Source organism: Anopheles aquasalis, chromosome 2 (assembly GCF_943734665.1).
Source record: "Anopheles aquasalis chromosome 2, idAnoAquaMG_Q_19, whole genome shotgun sequence".
NCBI classification, from domain to species: domain Eukaryota; kingdom Metazoa; phylum Arthropoda; class Insecta; order Diptera; family Culicidae; genus Anopheles; species Anopheles aquasalis.
In genome coordinates this window covers 70,285,647-70,305,646 of record NC_064877.1, presented here as the reverse complement: position 1 = coordinate 70,305,646, position 20,000 = coordinate 70,285,647, and the positions used below count along the sequence as shown (strand labels likewise).

The 20,000-nt window shown below is 50.1% G+C and overlaps 7 protein-coding genes across 8 annotated transcripts in view; 3 read left to right on the top strand and 4 right to left on the bottom strand.

Annotated features, from left to right (window-relative positions):
* Positions 1-917, bottom strand: part of LOC126580980 ((Lyso)-N-acylphosphatidylethanolamine lipase-like) — a 3,096-nt gene extending 2,179 nt beyond the window's left edge. Inside the window, exons 1-2 of the mRNA XM_050244355.1 lie at positions 330-917; positions 125-192 (exon numbers count right to left, since the gene is read on the bottom strand). Of these exons, the coding sequence (XP_050100312.1) occupies positions 125-192; positions 330-397 (136 nt within the window). The 5' untranslated portion in view covers positions 398-917. The remainder of the gene's footprint in view (positions 1-124; positions 193-329) is intronic.
* Positions 918-1,465: 548 nt separating this feature from the next.
* Positions 1,466-4,345, top strand: LOC126580971 (zinc finger protein 528-like). Its single transcript, XM_050244343.1, has 3 exons — positions 1,466-1,537; positions 1,679-1,974; positions 2,045-4,345. The coding sequence occupies exon 3, from the start codon at positions 2,096-2,098 to the stop codon at positions 4,289-4,291; it is 2,196 nt and encodes a 731-aa protein (XP_050100300.1). The 5' UTR covers positions 1,466-1,537; positions 1,679-1,974; positions 2,045-2,095; the 3' UTR covers positions 4,292-4,345.
* A 551-nt stretch (positions 4,346-4,896) lies between these two features.
* On the top strand, positions 4,897-8,350 carry LOC126580970 (uncharacterized). The gene is made up of 8 exons (XM_050244341.1): positions 4,897-5,284; positions 5,511-5,608; positions 5,688-5,842; positions 5,912-6,456; positions 6,550-6,712; positions 6,810-7,246; positions 7,362-7,857; positions 7,976-8,350. Exons 1-8 carry the CDS (start codon positions 5,045-5,047, stop codon positions 8,077-8,079), a joined length of 2,238 nt encoding a protein of 745 aa, XP_050100298.1. The 5' UTR covers positions 4,897-5,044; the 3' UTR covers positions 8,080-8,350.
* A 102-nt stretch (positions 8,351-8,452) lies between these two features.
* Positions 8,453-10,673, bottom strand: LOC126580973 (oocyte zinc finger protein XlCOF28-like). Its single transcript, XM_050244345.1, has 2 exons — positions 10,533-10,673; positions 8,453-10,468 (listed from the first exon to the last, which is right to left on the bottom strand). The coding sequence occupies exons 1-2, from the start codon at positions 10,635-10,637 to the stop codon at positions 8,810-8,812; spliced, it is 1,764 nt and encodes a 587-aa protein (XP_050100302.1). The 5' UTR covers positions 10,638-10,673; the 3' UTR covers positions 8,453-8,809.
* Positions 10,674-11,117: 444 nt separating this feature from the next.
* On the bottom strand, positions 11,118-12,757 carry LOC126580984 (neuralized-like protein 2). Its single transcript, XM_050244362.1, has 2 exons — positions 12,547-12,757; positions 11,118-12,449 (listed from the first exon to the last, which is right to left on the bottom strand). The coding sequence occupies exons 1-2, from the start codon at positions 12,755-12,757 to the stop codon at positions 11,902-11,904; spliced, it is 759 nt and encodes a 252-aa protein (XP_050100319.1). The 3' UTR covers positions 11,118-11,901.
* Positions 12,758-13,515: 758 nt separating this feature from the next.
* LOC126580982 (uncharacterized) lies at positions 13,516-15,059 on the top strand. The gene is made up of 2 exons (XM_050244360.1): positions 13,516-13,651; positions 13,713-15,059. Exons 1-2 carry the CDS (start codon positions 13,516-13,518, stop codon positions 14,522-14,524), a joined length of 948 nt encoding a protein of 315 aa, XP_050100317.1. The 3' UTR covers positions 14,525-15,059.
* LOC126580969 (uncharacterized) overlaps positions 14,620-20,000 on the bottom strand; it is a 5,604-nt gene continuing 223 nt past the window's right edge. Inside the window, exons 1-7 of one of the 2 annotated variants that reach the window (XM_050244340.1) lie at position 20,000; positions 19,215-19,921; positions 16,871-19,153; positions 16,467-16,791; positions 16,051-16,378; positions 15,822-15,964; positions 14,620-15,729 (exon numbers count right to left, since the gene is read on the bottom strand). The exon at position 20,000 is cut by the window's right edge and continues 223 nt beyond it. In XM_050244340.1, coding sequence (XP_050100297.1) covers positions 15,393-15,729; positions 15,822-15,964; positions 16,051-16,378; positions 16,467-16,791; positions 16,871-19,153; positions 19,215-19,842 — 4,044 coding nt within the window. In that variant the 5' untranslated portion in view covers positions 19,843-19,921; position 20,000 and the 3' untranslated portion in view covers positions 14,620-15,392. The remainder of the gene's footprint in view (positions 15,730-15,821; positions 15,965-16,050; positions 16,379-16,466; positions 16,792-16,870; positions 19,154-19,214; positions 19,922-19,999) is intronic. The other variant, XM_050244339.1, reaches the window with a different exon arrangement.

The following is a 20,000-nucleotide window of genomic DNA, read 5'->3' as shown; positions in this document are numbered from 1 at the left end:
CATCATCTTCTTCGTCATTATCTGGAGATATGACCTCGGGGGGTGTGTGCGCGATAGTAAACCGTATCACAGCATACTATGCGGCCCTTCTGCTACAGGTAGTTGCAGCACGAGTTGTACGAACCTGAAAGCAACGTCTCCTCCACCTCCTCCAGTTTGGCGCTCGAATATCGGGTCCATTTGTGCAACAGCCTGGAGGGAATTGAGCGGATAATAATCAAGCCAAGTGTCATATCAATTGAAACGTGCAGCCGGCGCTGATTCGTCGTCTTGGTCTTCTTGCCCGCCCTCAGATTCCTCCTGCTTCTCGCCCGCCTTGCCAGACTTACCTTTGCTCGGAATGTTTCTCATCGCTCTGGTCTATCTTCTTGGGGGAAGGATTCTTCGTTCGCGTCATGATTGAACACAGAAACGGTGCTCCCCGTGCAGCTTTTTTTGGTGCAGAAACGACGACACTCGATCACTCACTTCCGGCCGACGGCTTCTTACTAATTCCGTATCGTTCCACTGCTTTGGCACGGTCGTTTTCTTGCAACACCTTCCTTTTTGCTGATACGCGCGCCCTTCTTATCGCGTTGATGCGTTCGAACCTCCGAAACCGCGTCTGCGGTTGCTGCTGCTGCTACTGCTGGCGTGAAGCATACCGCTTAACCTGGCGGGGATTTTGGACTCCGCGTGTAGACTAAATAATCAGAACCGGACACCAGCGAGCGATAATGCGCCCAGCCCAGTCTCGTCCGCTGCACTCCGTTGGGGCGTTCTTCTTCCAACAGTAATCTTCTGGTGATTCAGCCGCGACGGACGCGTGTTCGCGATGTTTCTATAGCTTTCTTCACCCTGCAACCTTGGGGTCCTAAAGAAACCAGTTCTTGGTTGGGTGGGGTACCGCGAGAGGCAGCGAAGTAAACACAGCTGATAAATTGATTTTGCAGGGAGTTGGCCGGAGGCGAGGGGGTTACGAAAACGCGCCGTTCTGTAGTCCGCGCGCCGTAACGGAGTAAAATTTGTGCTACATGGGTTTATTTTTTTTGTACCTTTTAAAACCGCTGGTAAAAGCACTCTTTCCGCGTAAAATCGCTGTGAAAAGGGCGAAATTCTTCACATTTCTGCTCTATTCCATGCACTAGACCAAAAAACTGCACTCTGGTCGTGGATCCCGTTGGAGTAGTAAGCCAGGAAAGTGCAAGACGCTTGCTAAACTGCACCCAGCCGCAGCACGCAGAATAGACGAGGTGGAAACCACGAAAAAGGGGTTCTATTTCCTTTTGCAACGCCCCGGAAACCAATCAACCCACTCACAATCAACTCGCGGCAGAGAGCGCGCCAGAAGGCAGGCACAGAGGCCAGGGAATCTACGGTCGAGCCACAACATGAGCGTCTTCAAAGTTCGGAAAGCGCAGCGGCAAGTAGAAAGGTTCGTGGTTCTGCAAGGATCTGTTGCATTAACGTTCGATTTCTCCCTCCAGCCACCTACGGAAACGAACAGAATATATCTAATCGCGGAACAGCTCAAATCCGGATCGTCCGCTTCCGTGCAGTAAGTATCTTGCTTGGACTTGGGACTCGGGACTCGGGAAAGCAAATGCAAGAGACGGAACCAACAGCCGAAGGCAACTTGAAACCCCTTCCCTTTATCGTCTTCTATCGGCGAATGTTTAATTGCTCGTATTATCTTTAGAAAACAAGTGGCCCGGTGCCATTCCCATCGTCATCGTCAACCACTCTAATCCATCAGATCTGCCGTGGCCGAACCCGAAGTTCACCTTTCGATCCGAGCGGACCCGCCTCCGGTGCCGGTTACGCTTTTGGCAAGATTGCACTGCGTGACTCAATGAACAGGAGGCGACGAACAAATTCCAGGCCTGCTGCAACCATTTATGCTTTTAGCGAAAAATCGAATCTCCGGATTGATTACGATGCAGCTTCGGCGGTGACAGTGACCATCGTGGATCTCTCTATCCAACCACGAATACGGTGAACGACCCACAGCCGCTATTCAACGATCTGCAGCACTCTAATCCACCCTTCCGATAACCACTTGCAGGGCTGCAGAGTTTGGGGAATGTGATCCTCCGGAGCAAAACTAGCAGGCGCGATGGACATCCTGATCGAGCCGGACTGCTACAAAGTGTGCCGCATCTGTATGGAGAGCTGCGAGGATGATTTCGTGTGTGTTTACGACGAGTTCGAGGATATGATACTGAGCGACGTGATCACGGAGTGTGCCCGAATTGAAATCCGTAAGCACGATGCACTTCCGCGGAATGCATGCCGGAACTGCGCAGAGTACATGATCATCGCCTACCACATCATTCAAAAGTGCCGTGAATCGGATGCGACCCTCCGATCGATTTTTCGGCACGAGCTGAACGTGCGTGAGGGCGAGCGGAACAATGGGTTAGCGCGGGAAGGTGCCCGCATGCGGGTCACCGAAGACATGGACCCTTCGGATTATGAATTCCTGTTGGGGCTTGGGCTGGACGGTGAGCCATTGCTCGAGGCGCCCAGCTTCACTTCCCCGGTAGATGGTGAAATGGCTGGCGCACCTGCATATGACCAACCTGTTTCATCACTGGCAACTGTAAACCAGCAGCAGCAGCACCAGCACCAGGAGGAGGAGGAAATGCAACCGAATTCATTATCAGCAGCATCGTATACAGAAGAAACGACCAGCAACGACCATTCGTCTCAAATTGTTGGTGAAGAGGCTGCTGCTGTTGCTGGGCCCGCAGAAATCGCCCACGAATCTAGTGAAACGAATGAAGAAGATTCATCCGTACCGCAGGGTGAGCAGAAGAAGTGCTGTGGTTGCCGGAAGCTTTTCTATAACGAGCGCAGCTTGCTTGAGCATTGTCGAGACGTGCATCTACCAGCACAGGAATGCCAACAGGAGGGTAGCTCCGACGATGGTAAACGATTGCGCTGTACCGTATGCTATAGAGGGTTCAGTAGTTTGCAGCTGCTCAAGGAACACCAGCGAACGGTGAACCGGAAGTACGTCTGTGCGCGCTGTGGCAAGCGGTTTATGACCCAAGCAAACCTAGATACGCACAGCAAATGCCACAAGGACAGGGAAACGTACAAATGTTGCGGATGTCGGGGCGAGTTCGAAACGGAGCTGGAGCTGCTACTCCACTCCGAGCAGGTACACCGACCGGAGCGGAAGGAGGATTCAGACAAACCGTTCGAGTGTGAAACATGCTTCCGCCGTTACTCGAAGCGTAAGTCGCTGGTGAAACATCGGCGCATGGCGCGCCAATTTCAGTGCCAAACATGTGGCGCAATCTTTATGAAGCAACTATTCCTCACGCTCCACACCGAGAGCGTCCATCGTCAGGGTTTGGAACAGGAACAACAGTCGCACCAGCAGCCACTGGTGCAACAAGATCAAACACATCTGCAAAAGTACCGATGTTGCGGTGGCTGTCGTGATGAGTTTGCGGATATGGCCGCACTGCGGGAACACTCCGAGCGGGTGCACGGCAAGGAGGACGATCGAACGCGTGCCCAGGGAGTCGATCGACCGTTTCAGTGTTCAATCTGTCGCAAACGGTTCGCCACTGCCATCTATCTGTTGCAGCACCGAAGCCGAGAGTTCCGCGAGAAATGCTTTCCATGTAGTATCTGTGGTCGATCGTTTAATCGGGCGCACGATCTATCCAACCACCAGACGACGCACTCGAACGAGATGCCATTCGAGTGTAATGTCTGTGGGCGACGATTCAAGAACAAAATCTATCTCAAGAATCACTGCAAGCTGCATGCCAGCAGTGCGAAGGAGCACGTGTGCCGCCAGTGTGGCAAATGCTTCCGGACCAAGGAGCTGCTGAAGACACACCATATCTCCCATTCGCAGGAGCGCAAACACGGGTGCACGGTTTGCGGGGCTGCCTTCAAGCGGCTTCAGTGCCTAAAGATACACACCCGGGTGCACACCCGGGAGAAAGCGTACGAGTGCACGGTCTGCCGGAAGCGGTACGTGCAAGCTTCCGACCTTAAACGGCATATGCTGACCCACAATCCGGATGTCGAGGGAAAACCGTTCCAGTGTGAACACTGCTTACGGCGCTATCCACGGAAGGACTACCTGAAGATGCACGTTCGTCGACAGCATCCGGAACAACAAACCGCCCAGCCGGAACCTCAGCAGCTCCCCGATGCTCTAGAATTGTTTACAGCAGCTAACGAAACGGAACAGCCAGCGACGGTCGCGACGGGTGCCACAGCAGCTTTAGCAGTTGCAGTCATGGTCGATGATGATGATGTAGGGGATTTTATGCGTCTATGCTAAACGCTCTTCGAGCGAGCCTTTTGCGAAATAAAAATCGGTTTATTATACAAAGTATCTTGATAAAACTATTCGTTCAATTTGAGGTTATTCTCCAAAACCATCGGTACGTTTGCATGAGTTTGCTTTGATTCGCAGATTTCTTGGAATATGGCCAATCAGTGCCAAAGAGTTGCGCTAAAGTTTTACTGCATAATATTTGGTGGCCCACATGGATTCAATTGACCAGCTGCTTGAGCAGGTACGGAAATCAATTTACGCCGCGAGGATCGCCGATTTGAGAACATAGCACACTAGTGGTCTCGCTCCATCCGCTGGTTTGCGCGATTGCTCTTGCATTCACACATGCAAGTGGTGTTGGTGGTAGTGCAGAGCAAGCTCATGCGCTAGAAGAGTTCGCTAGAAAAACGGCGAGGATCAACGGAAGACGCAAGGGCCGACAGAGGGAAAGGGCCGTTTGCACTGCCGCTATTGTCTTCGAATAAGCGGTCATCGCTCGACGGCCATTTTCAGTTTTACCAGCGCGCGGTGTGGTAGTGCCGTTGACCGGCTCGCTTGTTTGCTTGAAGCACCTTTGAAAACTGCATTTTTTAACGAGTTCCAACAACATCGTACAACATCTGGTGTATTAAATGTGTTGAAACAAGAGCATATCACGCCGGTATCGTGTGCTCCTAGAGTTAAAGGTGATCTTCTAAGCGGACGCGTGATTCATAAACTTCCGAGGTGGCGTGGGTGCATTGTTGAGCTGCAAGGATGGAATTCCTGACCTCCGCCGAACGTACCTTTGCGACCGGTAGCCGGGAAACGCCGGACATCTGGGATCAGTATCTGGAGAAAAACGGCTACTATCGGAAACATACGGCGCGAGATGGGACGAACCTTTTTCGCGTCATCTCGGAGCAGTCCAGTTCCGCAGGGATCCAGCTGTACCATGGCCGAGTGCGAAAAGAGTGCATCGAATACCTTCGCGAGCACCCGTCACAATTTCCGGAGGTTAGTATTCCGGTTCCGAAGCGGTGGTGTTTCGTGTCGTATCCTTTTGATTCACGATAGAACTGATGGGTTCAAGCACCTAAATCCGAGGGGTACACGCGTCGGGTGATTAACCTCAAAAACATGGAGGAAAGCATAAAAGCATGTCTGTGTGTTGTGCACTACCCTTTTCTGGATATATGTTGTGCGCTAAATTGTTATACCAACGTGTATCTTTTTCTCGCAGATCCCGGATGCAGAACGTGAACAGTATCTGGAAAACTTGGCTAGTGACGACACGGTCGGTACGATGACCGAGTTGATGGCCTTAGCCCTTCTGCACAGGTATGTTGCTGTTGCTAATGACCCTTTCCGTAGCAGATAGAAGAACGAAATGGTTATGCTTCACGTCTCCTCGTCGTAGAGCCAATGTTCAAATATTCGAACCATTCACAAACGGCCGCTGGTTTTATCTGAGTGCCGACTGCAAAGAAACCTGGCGAATCTTCATGGGTCGCGATAAGTACTTCGATTCCGTGTTCACCCTTGACTACATGAAAATGCTGGCCTACAGCCAAGGTATTGTACAGCTCGTAGGGTTAGCCAACAACCGTGTTCCTTATGCATTCGTTTCTTCTCGCCGTATAGCACTTGTGTACGAGGTACTGTACGTGAACGTGATGAAGCTAGCGGATGTAGCTTATGCTGTCGAGCGGATGCTGTACGATCCGTATGATCGTAAGATCCGTTATTACAAGAACGAGCGAAAGCAGGACGTCGCGGTGACGATGGACGGTCGCCGGCTGGTGCTCAGCAGCGAGACCGATACAAACTGCGTCCTGAACAGTTTTCGCTTCTGCCATTTTCACAACCATCAAAACTTCTCCAGTATTGCTAGTTTCTTCAAATCGTACCGTGGCAACAGTACAAACATGGAAAGCTTTCGGAGCGATACGACTGAGCTAATGATGCCATTGCGCCTATGCGCCGGAAGTGGCAAGTCTGATCCGTTGCTATATGAGCGTAACATTTCCTGTGTCCGCCAGCTGCTGAGTGTGGGCATTACGCCGTTCCCGTACAAAACGGCCAAACTGCTCGATCCTAACATCTACCGTAATGCCGAGTACGATGCGTGGATGGAGGACGTGGGAAAGGTGTTCCGATACGCAACCAACAAAGACCACCTGTACAAGGTAGTATGCAAACCAATTTGAAAATTTTTCGCTGCCACCTTAGTTGAAATACATTACACTTATCTTGTATTCCGTAAAAAAAACGACATGCAGTTCGGCGCTAGGGTAACTGCCAAAATCAAAGATGCCTATAAATCCTGCCGTATTGAGCGCATATCATCGGAGCGACAAATGATACTGGTCCGCCTCAACGCTTCCTCCACCGAATGGGTTCCATGGAATGATGTGAAAATCTTGAGCCACTCGAAATCGTCAGGTATGAGGATGCTGTGCCACACTATACCCCAACAGTACAGGAAACCACCAAGAGTTAGATAATGGGAGAGGACGAATTTGCTTCTTTTTTTTTTTAGTGTTTGGACATCGACGTGCTGTGGATGGTGGATTGCCATCTTCTTCGCTACACGGACATGGGCTGAAAGTGAATGCATCCAACAGTAAATTGCGGAATTTGCCGCCACTCAAGATTGGAACTCATTCCAGTCCAACATACAATAACAGAGAACAAATTCACGCCAACAACAAAGTCGACGATGCTGCGTTGTTGCAACAAGAACCGCAAATAAATTTGTTTCAGGAACACATTCATCAACAACCAATCCTACAATATGCACAACCTGCCTGGCCTAATCCTCCGGTGGCATCATTTGAACCGACGATGGTACCCAACATGCTCACGGAACACATGATGCCATTACCAGGAACACCTCCGTTCTTGGAGAACGTGCACCTCCTTCCGAACTATTGGATCGGTAATTATTCGCCTTTCCATCATCATCATCCAGCGGCGGTAAGTAGAATGGTCCGGTCCGTTGAATCGGTTGTGTCCAACTGCAAGCAATGATATTCTCATATTGTTCGATGCTATCGTAATCATTATCGCTCGTTGCCGCCGATATTTACAGATACAAGGACCGCCACCGGCACCATTTCCAATGCATCCGCCCCTAGCCCCACCAGTAGCCACAGCGGCTGGTGCAACTCCGATTTTGGAACAACAGCATCAAGAGCAAAAACAGCTAGAACAACAACATTTCGCTTGGATGGTTAACCAAATTGGACACTTCACCACCCCCGAGGGAGGCCAGCAGCCGCCGCACCCATATCAAGCTCTGATTGCACATAATGCAAACGTGCCGAGCTGGTTTGGTGGAGATCATCAAGCGTGTACGCCTGATCCAGTGCTAGCAACGATGATACCGCCAGGATTCAACACACAACCCCAGCAGCAACCGTTGCAACCGCCGGTAACGCCGCTGCCACCGCCTATGCATGCCTTGGCTCCGATGATTCCACCGCCAACCCCATACTGTCAGCACTATTTTCCATGGATGTCCGCTGGCGCTCCTGCCGACGTAACGACGACGACGACGCCTCCGACTCCTCCAGCCACTTTAACATGTAGCGTATCATAATTGAAAGACCGATATCCATTCGATTTTTGTTTTTGTAACTAATCCAATCCAAACCAATTTGTAACTAATCGGTTGAATTTGTTTTGTTTTTCGTCATTTCACAGGGAGCGGACCGACCGGTATGCCTTCGAATGGCCAAGAGATGATCAACTCTTCGTGTATGATCAATGGCGATGGTCAACGAGGATCTGCTGTGTCATATTTCTAGAAGCAACGCGAACTCCTCTTCTCTCTGGTTCGCCAAGTTCCTTGCGTTTGAATGGTTTTTTTTTATCCTAAATGACCTAGCACAGACGGTTCTGTGTTGCAGTTTCTTTGCAACAGGTCCATCATTATGTCTTTGTTAGTTTAAACACATATTACGTTATCTATGTATGACTTTTAGTGCTAGTACTTTTTGTGTAGCCCAAAGCTGCTACGAATTTATATTTGATTCCTTATTTATATCAAGTAGAACATGATCAAATGTTCCGAGTTTTCTAAGTTTTTTTTTTACTCTTCCAAATGTTATATTCAATTGATCGATTTTTCAATCATTATTTTTTGCATTTCTAACATTCGTTTTAAAGTAACGATTATTTGCCAGAAGATGTTCGATTGTTGTTTTAAGTATATAACCTTTCTTCCATGTGGTTGTGGAAGTTGCTTCCAATCTATCTCTTTAGAATAAGCGCTTATACTGACAATGCGGATCGATAGAAAAGGAATTTAATTTTGAATTAAGCAAATTGTGTGAAGGCTTTTTTTTTCTCAAAGCGTGTTAATCGCAAACATTGTGTGATGTGAACATGTTTATTTTGCCTTATATTAATAAAATTGTGCCTTGGCATAGATACAACTGTTTTGGCCCGTTTCTTAAACTTAGATACCTTGGACAAAAAAGAACAAAAGTAGAGACGAACAGAAGAGAGCCAACCGTGGTACAGCACGTAGAACATCTAGACATGGCCAGAATGTCCTTGTTCGATTAGCTTTTGCTTGGGAGGGTCCTTCGGATCATGACACTTTTTATGTTTCGCCAGTCCAGCGCTGGAAGAAAAACGGGCATCGCATTGATCGCAGCCATGAGGCTTATGTCCAGTGTGAGTACGCTCGTGGATGACCAAATTCGATGAAAAAATGAAAGTCTTCGGGCAGTATTTGCACTGCTTGCTACGGATTCCATTGTGCCAATCAAGGTGCTCGCGCAGCTTCTGTGCAACAGCAAAGAGCCGCCCACAGATGGTACACTCGTGCTTCCGGATCTGCTCGTGTACCGTCTCGATGTGGGTGCGCAGCTTGTGCATTTTGGCAAAATTTTGCCCACACTGGGTACAGCCGAACGATTTGTAGTGCGATTGATAGTGGCTCCACATTTTGACGATCGTTGCGGCCACGTACGAGCAGCCTGGTTCCTGGCAGGATGCCGGATAGTAGGCCTGATCCTGCAACTCCTTCGACAGGGCTAGCTCCTTCGACCAGTAACGACGATCCTGTGGAAAGTGTTGATGCATGTGGCGCTTCCATTCGTCGAACTTGGTGTACCGCTCGTCGCACACATCGCACGGGTACAGCTTCAACTGATTGCGCTGGTGGCGCGCCTTGTGTACCTCAAAGTTCGACTGATGGTTAAACAAACGTGCGCAAAACGGACACTTGAAGAGCTTGGTATCGGAGTGTATCAACTCATGCCGGTGGAGGACCGTGGAGTTTTGAAAGACTTTCTCGCACGTGCCGCACTTGTACCGTTGCGTTAGCTTGTTTCGATGGGCGATCATGTGCTTGCGAAACTTGTAATGGTTCACAAATTCCTTCTTACAGGTGTCACACACGAAGGGTGCCTTCGAGTTGTGCTTGTTCTTCTGGTGAAACACGCGGGCATCGTAGGTTCGAAAACGCAAAGGACATTGTTCGCACTGGATGGGCAGCTGGTGGGATTCGAAATGATTGTTCAGAGCAATCAGCGTCCGAATATCAATGGGCTGCTCCGGTGTGCTGCACTGTGTGCAGTGATATGGCAGCAGATCGTCATGTGAAAATAGATGCGTTCGTAGGCTCGGCACACTCGTTTGCTCTTCCTCGCAGATGTAGCACATAAGGGGATTTTTCTTGATCAGTTCCTGATCCGCGTGTCGCGCCCGGTACGATGGTTTTGCTGGTCCTAGGTCGTTTACATCGATCGGCTCGCATTCATCGCCCGATCCTGAGAGGTCCTGCACCGCAGTAAGCACTTCTTCTTTGAACAGCGTTTCGCTATCCTCGCCATGCATCGCATCGATCAACGGTCCATTCACGATCTCTAGCTCCTCCACAGGCATTATGTCTAAAGAGATCAACTTTTCCTTCATCGGTGTAACATTTCCCAAACAGTCTCCTTCCACGCCATCCTGCCATGGTACACTTTCTGCTTGCCTTATTTCCGAAATAGTTGTGCTGAAGCCGGTTTCAGGGCACCAACTGTCCTGTCTGCTAAGAAACGCTTCCAGCTTATCATTTTCGTGCAGATTGCGTATAAATGCATCCGATGCTTGAACCCGCTCGTAGAAAACTCGGCAGGCATCCAGCGATGAGGCACACTGCTTGCAGCAGTATTCGGGAAGCGACGATAGCTGAGCCAGCTGTAAAAAGAACCGTAATGTTTACCGGATGATGAACGGAACCGGTGCCGCACCGATTGTATACCTCTATTCCGAAAACACGCGCCACGATCGCGTAAGTGGTTGTCCTTTCGCACAAGAGCCCCGTCTCCGTCCAGCTGCAACAAAGCCGACACAAGTAGTAAGTCATAGTTTAGCAGGTTCCGGACGAAACACCAAATCCCTTTTAACTGAGCCGGAACGAACGCAGCTTGAGCCGGAAGTGTTTGTTTTGGTTTCGCAGCTCCTGCTGTCAACACGGCAGGCTGGCAGCACGGGGTAACCGTGGCTGAATTCGAATTCTCCCCTCTCGGTCAAAGGCCAAGATTTATCCCCAAAAACGAATTTTACACGCCGGAGATAAGGTGATGATTGTACTAGAATCAGCTTCCTTTTTAAGAATGAAGTAGGGAAAACTCTATCAGCTTGTTCTGGCAGCATGACCGAAATCTTGCCCTACGTGCCGGGGGAGCATTGAATTCGTTGGAAATACCATTTGACGAAACGTATATTCTTGTTTTACCATTTATTACAGACTCATTCTTAATTACTCACTATACAAAACATTCCTTTACACTGACACATTTCGAAAATCGGCAAGTAAGGAGGGTGGAGTACACTGGACGCTAGATTGTTGGTCCACTCATCCCTTCCCCGCTGGTTTATTATACAATAACGGAACGAGAAGCAGCGGCAACAGCAGCATCTTCATGTGGTTGCAATCTTATATCATACGGTTCTTCTATCTCTAATCCTATTCACAAGATTTCCAGTTTCCAGCTCCTAGTTTTTGTTCCGGAAGTGTACTCTTTCGTTCAGGTTCGTGAGCTATGCGCGAACCACAGGGGCGAAAGATGCACTGGCATAGAATAATTGAGATAGACCCGCGAAAAACTTATTTTCGAGCTACACGATAACGCTACTCCCCACACTGTGGTTTGGATTTAAAGCCAGTTTGGCAAACGAAAAGCACTATTGCTCGGAACAATACGCCCTTAAGCGGTCCATACTTGCTAACTATTTAAAAAAAACCAATTTTATTGATGGTACATTTTCATGCTTCTGAAAATCGCCCTGAAAAATCTGACCAACTTGCCCGCACATGTATTTCGATTGCAAGGAATGGTTTTCGTCCGGCATGGTATGGATCATCATTAACACCCGGTAGGACACAGGAAATGGAGTTAAAACCGTCAACCTGACTATACTGTTCGCTGCAACCGAAACCGACACTCTACAAATGTATTGACACCGGCCGGCATTGATCAATAATATTTAGCCTGCATGGGCCGCGTTAAGAAAAGCATTGTAAGCGAGAGGCTTCATTCAGTGGTTCCATGGGGCATTTGCAGTTCGTACCGCGTGAGCTTCAGGCTTCGTCTGAACGAAAGATTGTACTGTCTGAATCACGCATTCTACAGCCCATACTGCAGCAGATAATTTTTTAAACTTTCCGGCAGAGGCAGCTCAGGAATGGATGACTTCTTAACCCGCGCCAGTATCGCGTCTCGGCACGCACCCTGCAGTGTCGAGATACCGTACAGCTGAATGATCTTCACCTGCTTTGTCGTACCGTAGACGTCTATGACGACGTGCAGGGCGCCCTTAGTGTACGGAATGTCCTGCGTGCAGGGCCCATGATCCTCGCCGTTGATGATAAAGTGCATTTCGGCCTTGTCCGCTTCGTGTTCGCTTGGTACAAAGATGACGCCAATGCGTGAGTTGGTGTCGGTTGGCAGAATGTCGGCGCTCGCTCCATCCTGGGTGATGGGTTTAAGCAAGCTGCGCGGAAAGACACCGCGCGATGTCTTCACGTTGATCCCGTTGCCAAGGATGTTGCTTTTCAGCACCGAGTTGCCGACGGACCGAGTGATCGGAAACACCCAGCTCGAACCGAGATTCGCCAGATCAGGCAGCGCATACTGGAGCGTAGAGGCAGGTTTAATGTCCAGCTGAGTGAGTCCTAGAGAGGCAAGCGATGAAGACGAGACGATAGAGTGTGGGTGTGATAAGCACAAGTGCGATGTAGATTATAAGATGCCTTTGTCTATCAAATTTACCGAGTCGCATGTGGCCGCTCCAACCGCGTTCGTTTTTCTCGATCTCCAGCAGGAAGATCTCTCCGGGCTGTAGCGGTTTCTCGCTGAAGGTGAGCGCATTACCAAAACTTGCCTTCCGGTAGGCGACCGTGTTCTCGTTGAACAGTATGATGTTCTGTCCATGGTACGGATGAAAGCGGGACAACATTTTGCGCGGATACACCACCGTCATGCTGTGGAGGGCAGGAGAGGAGCTGAAGGATATCTATCGTCGCCGCCGAAACTCCCCGGCACGGCCGCGTTTGTTCTCCGCTATTCGTCTCGTTTGCTGAATAATGCGCAGCAGACTTCCCAGCTTGATGGAGCGTGAGTTTGAGCTGATTTCTCCCGGGGGCTGGTGTCTGACTGGCTGTTCACTGAAACGTATCGCGTTTTGGTCGTTCGTTCCGCAAACCCCGCTCTAACCACACCACACAAGCACCACAGCCTGCTGCGATTCAGAGCGATTGCATGCCAAAATGCGCTCGTACCGCATCACCGACCGCGGAACGCTGGCGGCCACAAATTATTTCGCCTGGAACTGCAATCCGCGACGCTCCTTGGTTCATTTTTCGTTTGCACAGACAAAATATTCCTCCATTCTTCACGCGGCAACGTATTAAAAGTGCTTTTCTTCCACTCGGTTACTAAAAAAGAGCTAAATTTTTGGAGGAGATTTTTTTCTCGCCTACTTTGCTCGTCAACAACAACATCCGAACGAAACCCCCAAACTAACCCCTTAATTTCGAGGTAGCGGAGTCGTCCGATTGCCGAATGCCGAATACATAATATTCGTCCTAGCATTCGCAGTATGAAAAGGACCGAATTTGGATCTTCAAACAATCCGCACCCGGTTCACGCCGCTTCATACCTCGAACCGGTTGAAGATCATAAACCAACGGCTCCGCGGGATGCTGCGCGCTCTTCGTTGTACATAAATTGCATTTCTAAATGGCTGGTTTAGCGGAGTTGATCAAACTTGTGAAGCAGTTTCCCTTGTTGTACGATCCTGCGGACGACAATTACACAGACGAAGCGAAAAGGGATGAGGCGTGGACCAAGATCGCGATGCTCAAAAACAGCACAAGTAAGAAAACGCCGGCCTCGCCTGTTGATTGTAGTGTTGTTAATTTCTTCGGTATTTTCAGGCACGGAAGTAAAACGCCAGTGGAAGATAATGGAAGATAGCTTCAGGCAATGTAAGACCATGGACGCAACAAAGAGTTGGATGTGCTACGATGAAATGGTATTTCTTGATGATTACTTGCCAAAGGCGCCCAAGATCGAACCCAACAGCGATCTAGTAGAAACCAACCAAGATCAACCCTTAATTGTTAGAACTTCCATCGTGCCAGGAATGGGACCGAGCGTTCAATCTCGTTCCGTGCCGAACGCTAACCTTAATCACACAGAGAACCATTCTCCGGAACCGGCTTATCAACCGGCAGACAATGGGTCCAACCACTGTGATCAGGATGCCATCACGGAGGAGGTGGGAAATCGATCCATGATTCAAGATAAAGTCCAATCTCCTTCGTTCAGCCAGAAGCTGCCGAGGGAATGTGCTGTAAAGCAACAAGCGCCCGAGCAATTGCCTACTGTAACGGACGGTACTGCTTCACAGAATTTGAGGGCTCGTAATAAAACACCGTCAAGATTATCCCAACCAAGCACACAAGGCCGACCAGGTTTACGACAGCCTTATGGTGTCACGGTACCAAAGAACAGCAAAAGACCAATCCGGGCCGCTACCGTTGGACCACCAAAGAAGCTCGATCCCATACAGCTGCTGTTCAGTAGTTATACTGAACAATTTAAACAGTTTAATCGACGTCTTCAAGGGCGCCTGAGTGTGCAGATTGCGCAGCTGTTTGCTGCGGCTGATAACGAACAGGCCCAGTATGAGGAGTGTTTAGGTGTAATTCAAAGCGCAGCCGATATCAAAAATCAGAAAAAGTAATTCCAAAAAGGAAAAAAAACGGCTAGCATAAGATAAGCACGGTGACCATAACCGGGTTTGATGAAATGAGATAAATGAAAAACATAACAGTGAACTTACTCCACATAAAGCATCCAGCGATTTCAATGTTCTTTATTCCATTTTCCCGAGAAAACATTTTGCTCATCGAAAGCATCAAACACTAGAAGAGAGAAAGAGAGATCTACATTCTGGGAGGATGAGTTTGTCCGATAAGTTGATTCTTTGTGTTCAATTGTAATTCAAATTCATTCGCCACAAGCAAAGCAGCAAAATGTTTCTTCGTGTTGCTACTACATTTCAGTATCGATGAAAAGTTACTGGCGCAAGTAGTATTCATGTTTTTTCGGCGCTCACCGTTTTCGACTTTTGATCACTATTTACATTATACGTTACGGTTGCTTCATTTGCGTTCGTTGGTACACGAAAGCATCGTAAAAACGCTTGAGTTTAAGTCAAAAGAAAAAATTACGCCCAGGGCATAAGTGGTTGGCTAAAATAAATACTATTGCCAGCAGCAACGTCCTGTTCATTCTTGGGAAGGGCTTTATGCTTGAAAAACCAAAAACTAAACCTGACCAGTTCTAAAGCGCATGCTGCCCTTAGTTTAAGCTACGATCGCATAGGCTTCGTTTCAGTGCCAGTTATGGCAATAACAATCACAGCGCCAGCAGGAGTTCAATTCGAGCCATCGAATTCTGGTTCAGAGCACTGGCTCTCTAGTTGAAACGTGAAAAGATATGCAAAAAAATATAGATTACCTAATTGAACAAATAAAAAAAATACTAATTTCTTCCTTAGGCACATGCCACAAATTCTCTTCTTGGCCGCTGACTCTTCTGCTAGCAGCCTATCGGGCACTCTCAGCCATGTACTCATCGATGGATTTGATCGTTAAACATTGATCTCCTAGCAGTAGTAGATCACGGCCACCGTGCCAGTACCCGGCATTCTGAATTCGTTCCTTTGGCCGATAAACGTCACCCGTATTGCTTCGCAACCGCGAACACACCAATACGGAGCATTCTTCCGCATGCTGCAAATCCTTCGCCAATCGCTTGTGATTCGTCCAACAAAAGCTGGGAGTGTTCAGGCTGACGAGCAGCATCTCGCCACTCTGGAACGTTACACAGTGCCGCTGGTTCCCTGCTTCGGTCGGTTCCGCCAGCTGGCTTTCTCCAGTGATTCTGCGGTGAGAGCAAAACAGCGTAATGAAACGAATGCAAAGAATAGTGTTACACGGTTAAGCCCCGTCTATCGTGGCTGTAGGAAAACATACCGCATCGATGAAAGGGCTACCTCGTAGCTGTGAGCCACATACCACGCCTTTTTGTACAGATTCACGGCGATCACCTTCATGAGCTTGCGGTTGCTCTCGTTCACGACCGGTTGCAGTTGCAACAGGAACAATGTGCTTTCGACCTACGAAGAGTGTTGAATTCGTTTAAGATTGACCGGGACGACATGACAGTGACGGTGCCGGTGGCATACCGGTAACGTTAACTTACCATTTCCCTGTGCACAAAACTACCGACAATCGTTCCGAGCGAGAGCTTCAGATCGATAGTCCACAGCAGATGACCCGTTTCGTAGCACCACAGGTGGACGGTGGACTCACCGAGGCCCAGCAGCCGGCTGTTCGGCAGACAGCGCAAACTGTTCAGTTTCTGTCGTACGGACAGGAACTCACGAATACTGGCCAACGTTTCGAGGTCTGGCGTGAGGCTGTACTTGCACAGGCCCGTTTTTGATTCCATCTCCCGTACGTGCTCGTACCAGCAGACGATGAAGTAGCGCGTATTTGGAATTGGCAGAAACAACACATCCTCCAGGGTGCTGGTGAAATGAAAGCGATTCCCCCCGATCGACAAAAATGCATTAGGCTGCATTGGATGATGGATTAGTTGGCATGCATTCTACTTACCTTTTCACCGTATCCAGTTGATAGGATTTAACGCGAGCCACATCCTCTTCACGCACAGTCCCTTGATCTTCCGGCGCCGGTCCGGCGGTTCCGTCGTCGACACTCGTTTCCACATTATCTTGTTCACCGCCTTCATCACCGCTCGGTGCGCCTGAAGTTAGCATGTGGATCTTGGTGATCAGAAAGTAGGCATTGACGTAGATCGAGGCAAGCGGGCATGTCCGCGATTCGTCCTCCGTCAGATTGCGTGCCCTTGGTTCCAGATAGAAGGGATGACAATTGTTGTATCCGATACGATGGGCATTTTCTGTGTCCAGCTCAGTGTCTGTAAATGGCAACGGTACAGTATGGGTGATGTTAGTCTTTTAAATATTAGCTACCATTGATGGACGACTCTTTCTTACCGCGTAACCAACGGGATACCTGCGCCACACGTTCCCATTCCTGTCGCACACCCAGCAGTGCACTTAACCGTGAGTATCGCCAGAAGCTTACTAGCCCCGTCTGCACGACAATCAGCTTCTCGTCGAGCAGAAACACGTGCAGCACCTCGCCATCGTTCCGACTCACCGGGTTCCGGCACGGTATTCCTTCGTTGACCGGTTTCGGTGGAGGATCTGCGGGGCATTCGACAGCAGCCACCGCTTCGAGCGCCAGTGCACTCTCCACCGTCTGGCACTCTTTCGAGCGTTTGCCCTCGTGCATTTCGGCGCTGGTCGAGCTACTGACCGCACTGTCAACAGAGCAACGTAACGACGCCGCTGCTGCGGTCCGATGAAGGGATTTTGGCTTCGGCTTCTGGGTCATAGACGAGGATGAGGATGAGGAGGAAGATGATGCCATCGGTGGGGAATGCACAGGGCTATCCAGTTGCTGTTGTGCCGGGAGTGTTGCTCCTCCATCACTGGCATCGCCCGGCTCGTTAATTCTGGGCACTGGTTTTGATTCCGTGATGCTCGGTGCATCATGCGCGTCGGTCGGTGCTTCGTGGTTGACCATAGCGGCCGTGATACGTGGTGTACACTTGCCTTGCCTTGGCGGTTGTCGCAAGGACGGGAACGTGGTGCGGTATCGTATGACCTTTCCGCTACGCAACGAGCTCGACAGTACCAACCGTCGAACACCACGAATGGCACTGCTGGCAATGGTGCCAGGGTGGGATTTACTTTTGGCCGTTACCTTCTTTTTACTTTTGATCACCCTTCGCTTCTCCTTGTTGGCCTTTCTCTGTGTCCGACTCTTAGACTTTGTTGTCCTTCCGATGCCATGAGCCGATTTGGTTACACTTTGCGCGTCCTGTTCGACCTTAGATCCTGGCGCTAGAATGACACCCATCGCCCTTACATCGTCGGAACTCGGTGGTGGTGGTGGTGGTGCTGTAGCAATCTGGTTCGTTCGGTGGAGTGGACTGATGCGCAGATAGTGGAGGAAACTATCCAGCCCTCGGTCCCGGCAAAGCAACTGAGCATACGGTGTACCGTTTGGGCCTTTGTTGGGCGTTTCAATCGCACGGCGACAATCGCAGTAGGTCTGGATTCCTGGCACTGGTACACCACCGTTGACCTCCGTGGGGCTACATTTGTTGCATCTCTTGCAAAGCCGGTTACGAGACGGTAGTTTGTGATAAGCTCGCTTTATCAGCAGCATGCTGATGCCAGCCTGCGGTTTATCGATATCGGGATTGAGTTGACCATTACGAAAATCCGAATCTTCGCCATCGTCCTGTGAAAGCGTTGTTGGTGCGCTCGTACCGGCACACGCCGTACGGTCCGTCGCTAGCCCGTTCATCACACCGGAGCGCAGTTCGCTGGTGCTGGTGCTGGCTTCCATCGCATCGGCCGTGCGTCGTTTCTTGGTAGTCAACATGCTACCACCCATCGTGCTCGGTATGCCCTCGATCGGTGAATCGTCGGACGAGTCATCTTCGCTCGAGATGTGCACGGTATCGTAGAAGGTGCGTTTTGTGCCGGAACAGCTTGTCGTTTCAATTTTGGCTTTCGTCGGTATCGAGTGGCGCAGATCTTCCTCAGTTACGCGCCAATGCTCCACCCGGTCCCGGTGGGTCATCGGTTTTACCCACTCGTTGATTTCCTGCAGCTTCAGCTCAAACTCGTTCATCGAGTTACTTCTCGACGCCTCCGTTACACCCTGCCGGCCCATGCTGTGACGCGTGGAAGAATACTTTACGCATCCGGAGCTCGAAACATCGCCGTACGAATTCTCCATCGAGCTGCCCTCATCATCCTCCTGCTGATCGGGCTCGTCCTCCGTCGTTTGGTGATCGGTTGGATGGCTGTCTACGGTCGGATCCCGCAGTTTTTCTGCTGATCTTGCGTCTATCGAATCTAAATCAATGCCCACGAATGCCACCACCGCTGGATCTTCGGCAACTTCCATTTTCTCATCGCGTGCCAGTGACGGTTGCCGTGGCAACTTGGAGGCGGTTGCGCTCTCGCTGCTCGATGAGCTATCATCAACTTCCTCCGGCACGGTCGTTTGGTGATTGCTTGAGCGCACTGGTGAGCAATCCGAATCCAAATCGATCGTTGCCACAACGGGATGGTGGTGGGACGAAGTGGACGTTGCCGACTCGCCCGACGATTTGTGATAAGAGCGCCTTAACAAACTCACCCGTGGCAAAGGGCTCTCGCTGCCACGATGACCAGTTATGTCGATAGTTGGTGAACCTATGGAGAAGGCACGGACATTATGGGCGTGATGATGGTGTCCTTCGGCTGTTTCGCTTACCGTGAATGCTGGTCGTTGTATCACTGGAACCACTCAGCATCGGCGGCCGGCTGCCAGCTCTTTGAAACGCATTTCGAATGAGCTGCGAACTTCTATCGGTCGTGGGTGCTCGATCGAATACGTTGTACCTGGTGGGACTGATACCGCTAGTTGTACTACTACTCATCGGAGTCTTGACGTACGAACGGTTAAATATGATGCAGCTGCCCGCCGATGCCTTCGAGTGCGTTGAGCTGGGTGACGGTTTAAACGGATGGTCCGCTCTGCGCTCCCTTGCACGCTCCGAACTGCTGCTAGTCGAGTCCGGTGATGCGTGAATCGGACGGCGCGAGTACGTTCTACGTTCGCCAGATAAAGATCCATTCATAAAAAGAACTTTCCCATCGTCATTGGCGGAAAGAACACCGTGGAACGGCGTCAGCCGCGGTGCGGAGGTTGGATTGGTCGCATCCCGGCTATCGTCGGAGCGTCGGTCTTCGGGCGGCCGGTGTGGTCTTGTGGCTTGCTCCTCCTCATCGTCGACAAGATCGATCACATCGATCTTGATGCTCGCCTCCTCAGCCAGCTTCAGGCGACGAGTAAGGCCAGCCTCGGCCACTTCTCTGCCGCTCAAGTTGATGGTGTGCATGGGTGTTCTCACAAACTGGTGCCCGGGATTGGGATTATATGCTCGACAACGACGCGCTTCCAATCGGCAGGATCACCTGCTGAGTGGAGGTAAGAAAAGGTAAGCTCCCTACGAATCGTCGTCCCTCGCCTCAAGCCACCCCGCGCATAGAACTTACG

What these genes read in the sequence shown, in the direction of transcription:
- LOC126580971 (XM_050244343.1), top strand. Translation starts at nt 2,096, where the DNA reads ATGGACATCCTGATCGAGCCGGACTGCTACAAAGTGTGCCGCATCTGT.
- LOC126580982 (XM_050244360.1), top strand. Translation starts at nt 13,516, where the DNA reads ATGGCTGGTTTAGCGGAGTTGATCAAACTTGTGAAGCAGTTTCCCTTG. An exon ending in GATGCTCAAAAACAGCACAA is followed by an intron (nt 13,652 to 13,712) that starts GTAAGAAAACGC and finishes CGGTATTTTCAG; the next exon opens with GCACGGAAGTAAAACGCCAG.
- LOC126580970 (XM_050244341.1), top strand. Translation starts at nt 5,045, where the DNA reads ATGGAATTCCTGACCTCCGCCGAACGTACCTTTGCGACCGGTAGCCGG. An exon ending in ACCCGTCACAATTTCCGGAG is followed by an intron (nt 5,285 to 5,510) that starts GTTAGTATTCCG and finishes TTTTTCTCGCAG; the next exon opens with ATCCCGGATGCAGAACGTGA. An exon ending in AATGCTGGCCTACAGCCAAG is followed by an intron (nt 5,843 to 5,911) that starts GTATTGTACAGC and finishes CTCGCCGTATAG; the next exon opens with CACTTGTGTACGAGGTACTG.
- LOC126580973 (XM_050244345.1), bottom strand. Translation starts at nt 10,637, where the DNA reads ATGACTTACTACTTGTGTCGGCTTTGTTGCAGCTGGACGGAGACGGGG. An exon ending in CGCGTGTTTTCGGAATAGAG is followed by an intron (nt 10,469 to 10,532) that starts GTATACAATCGG and finishes TTCTTTTTACAG; the next exon opens with CTGGCTCAGCTATCGTCGCT.
- LOC126580984 (XM_050244362.1), bottom strand. Translation starts at nt 12,757, where the DNA reads ATGACGGTGGTGTATCCGCGCAAAATGTTGTCCCGCTTTCATCCGTAC. An exon ending in GAGCGGCCACATGCGACTCG is followed by an intron (nt 12,450 to 12,546) that starts GTAAATTTGATA and finishes TTGCCTCTCTAG; the next exon opens with GACTCACTCAGCTGGACATT.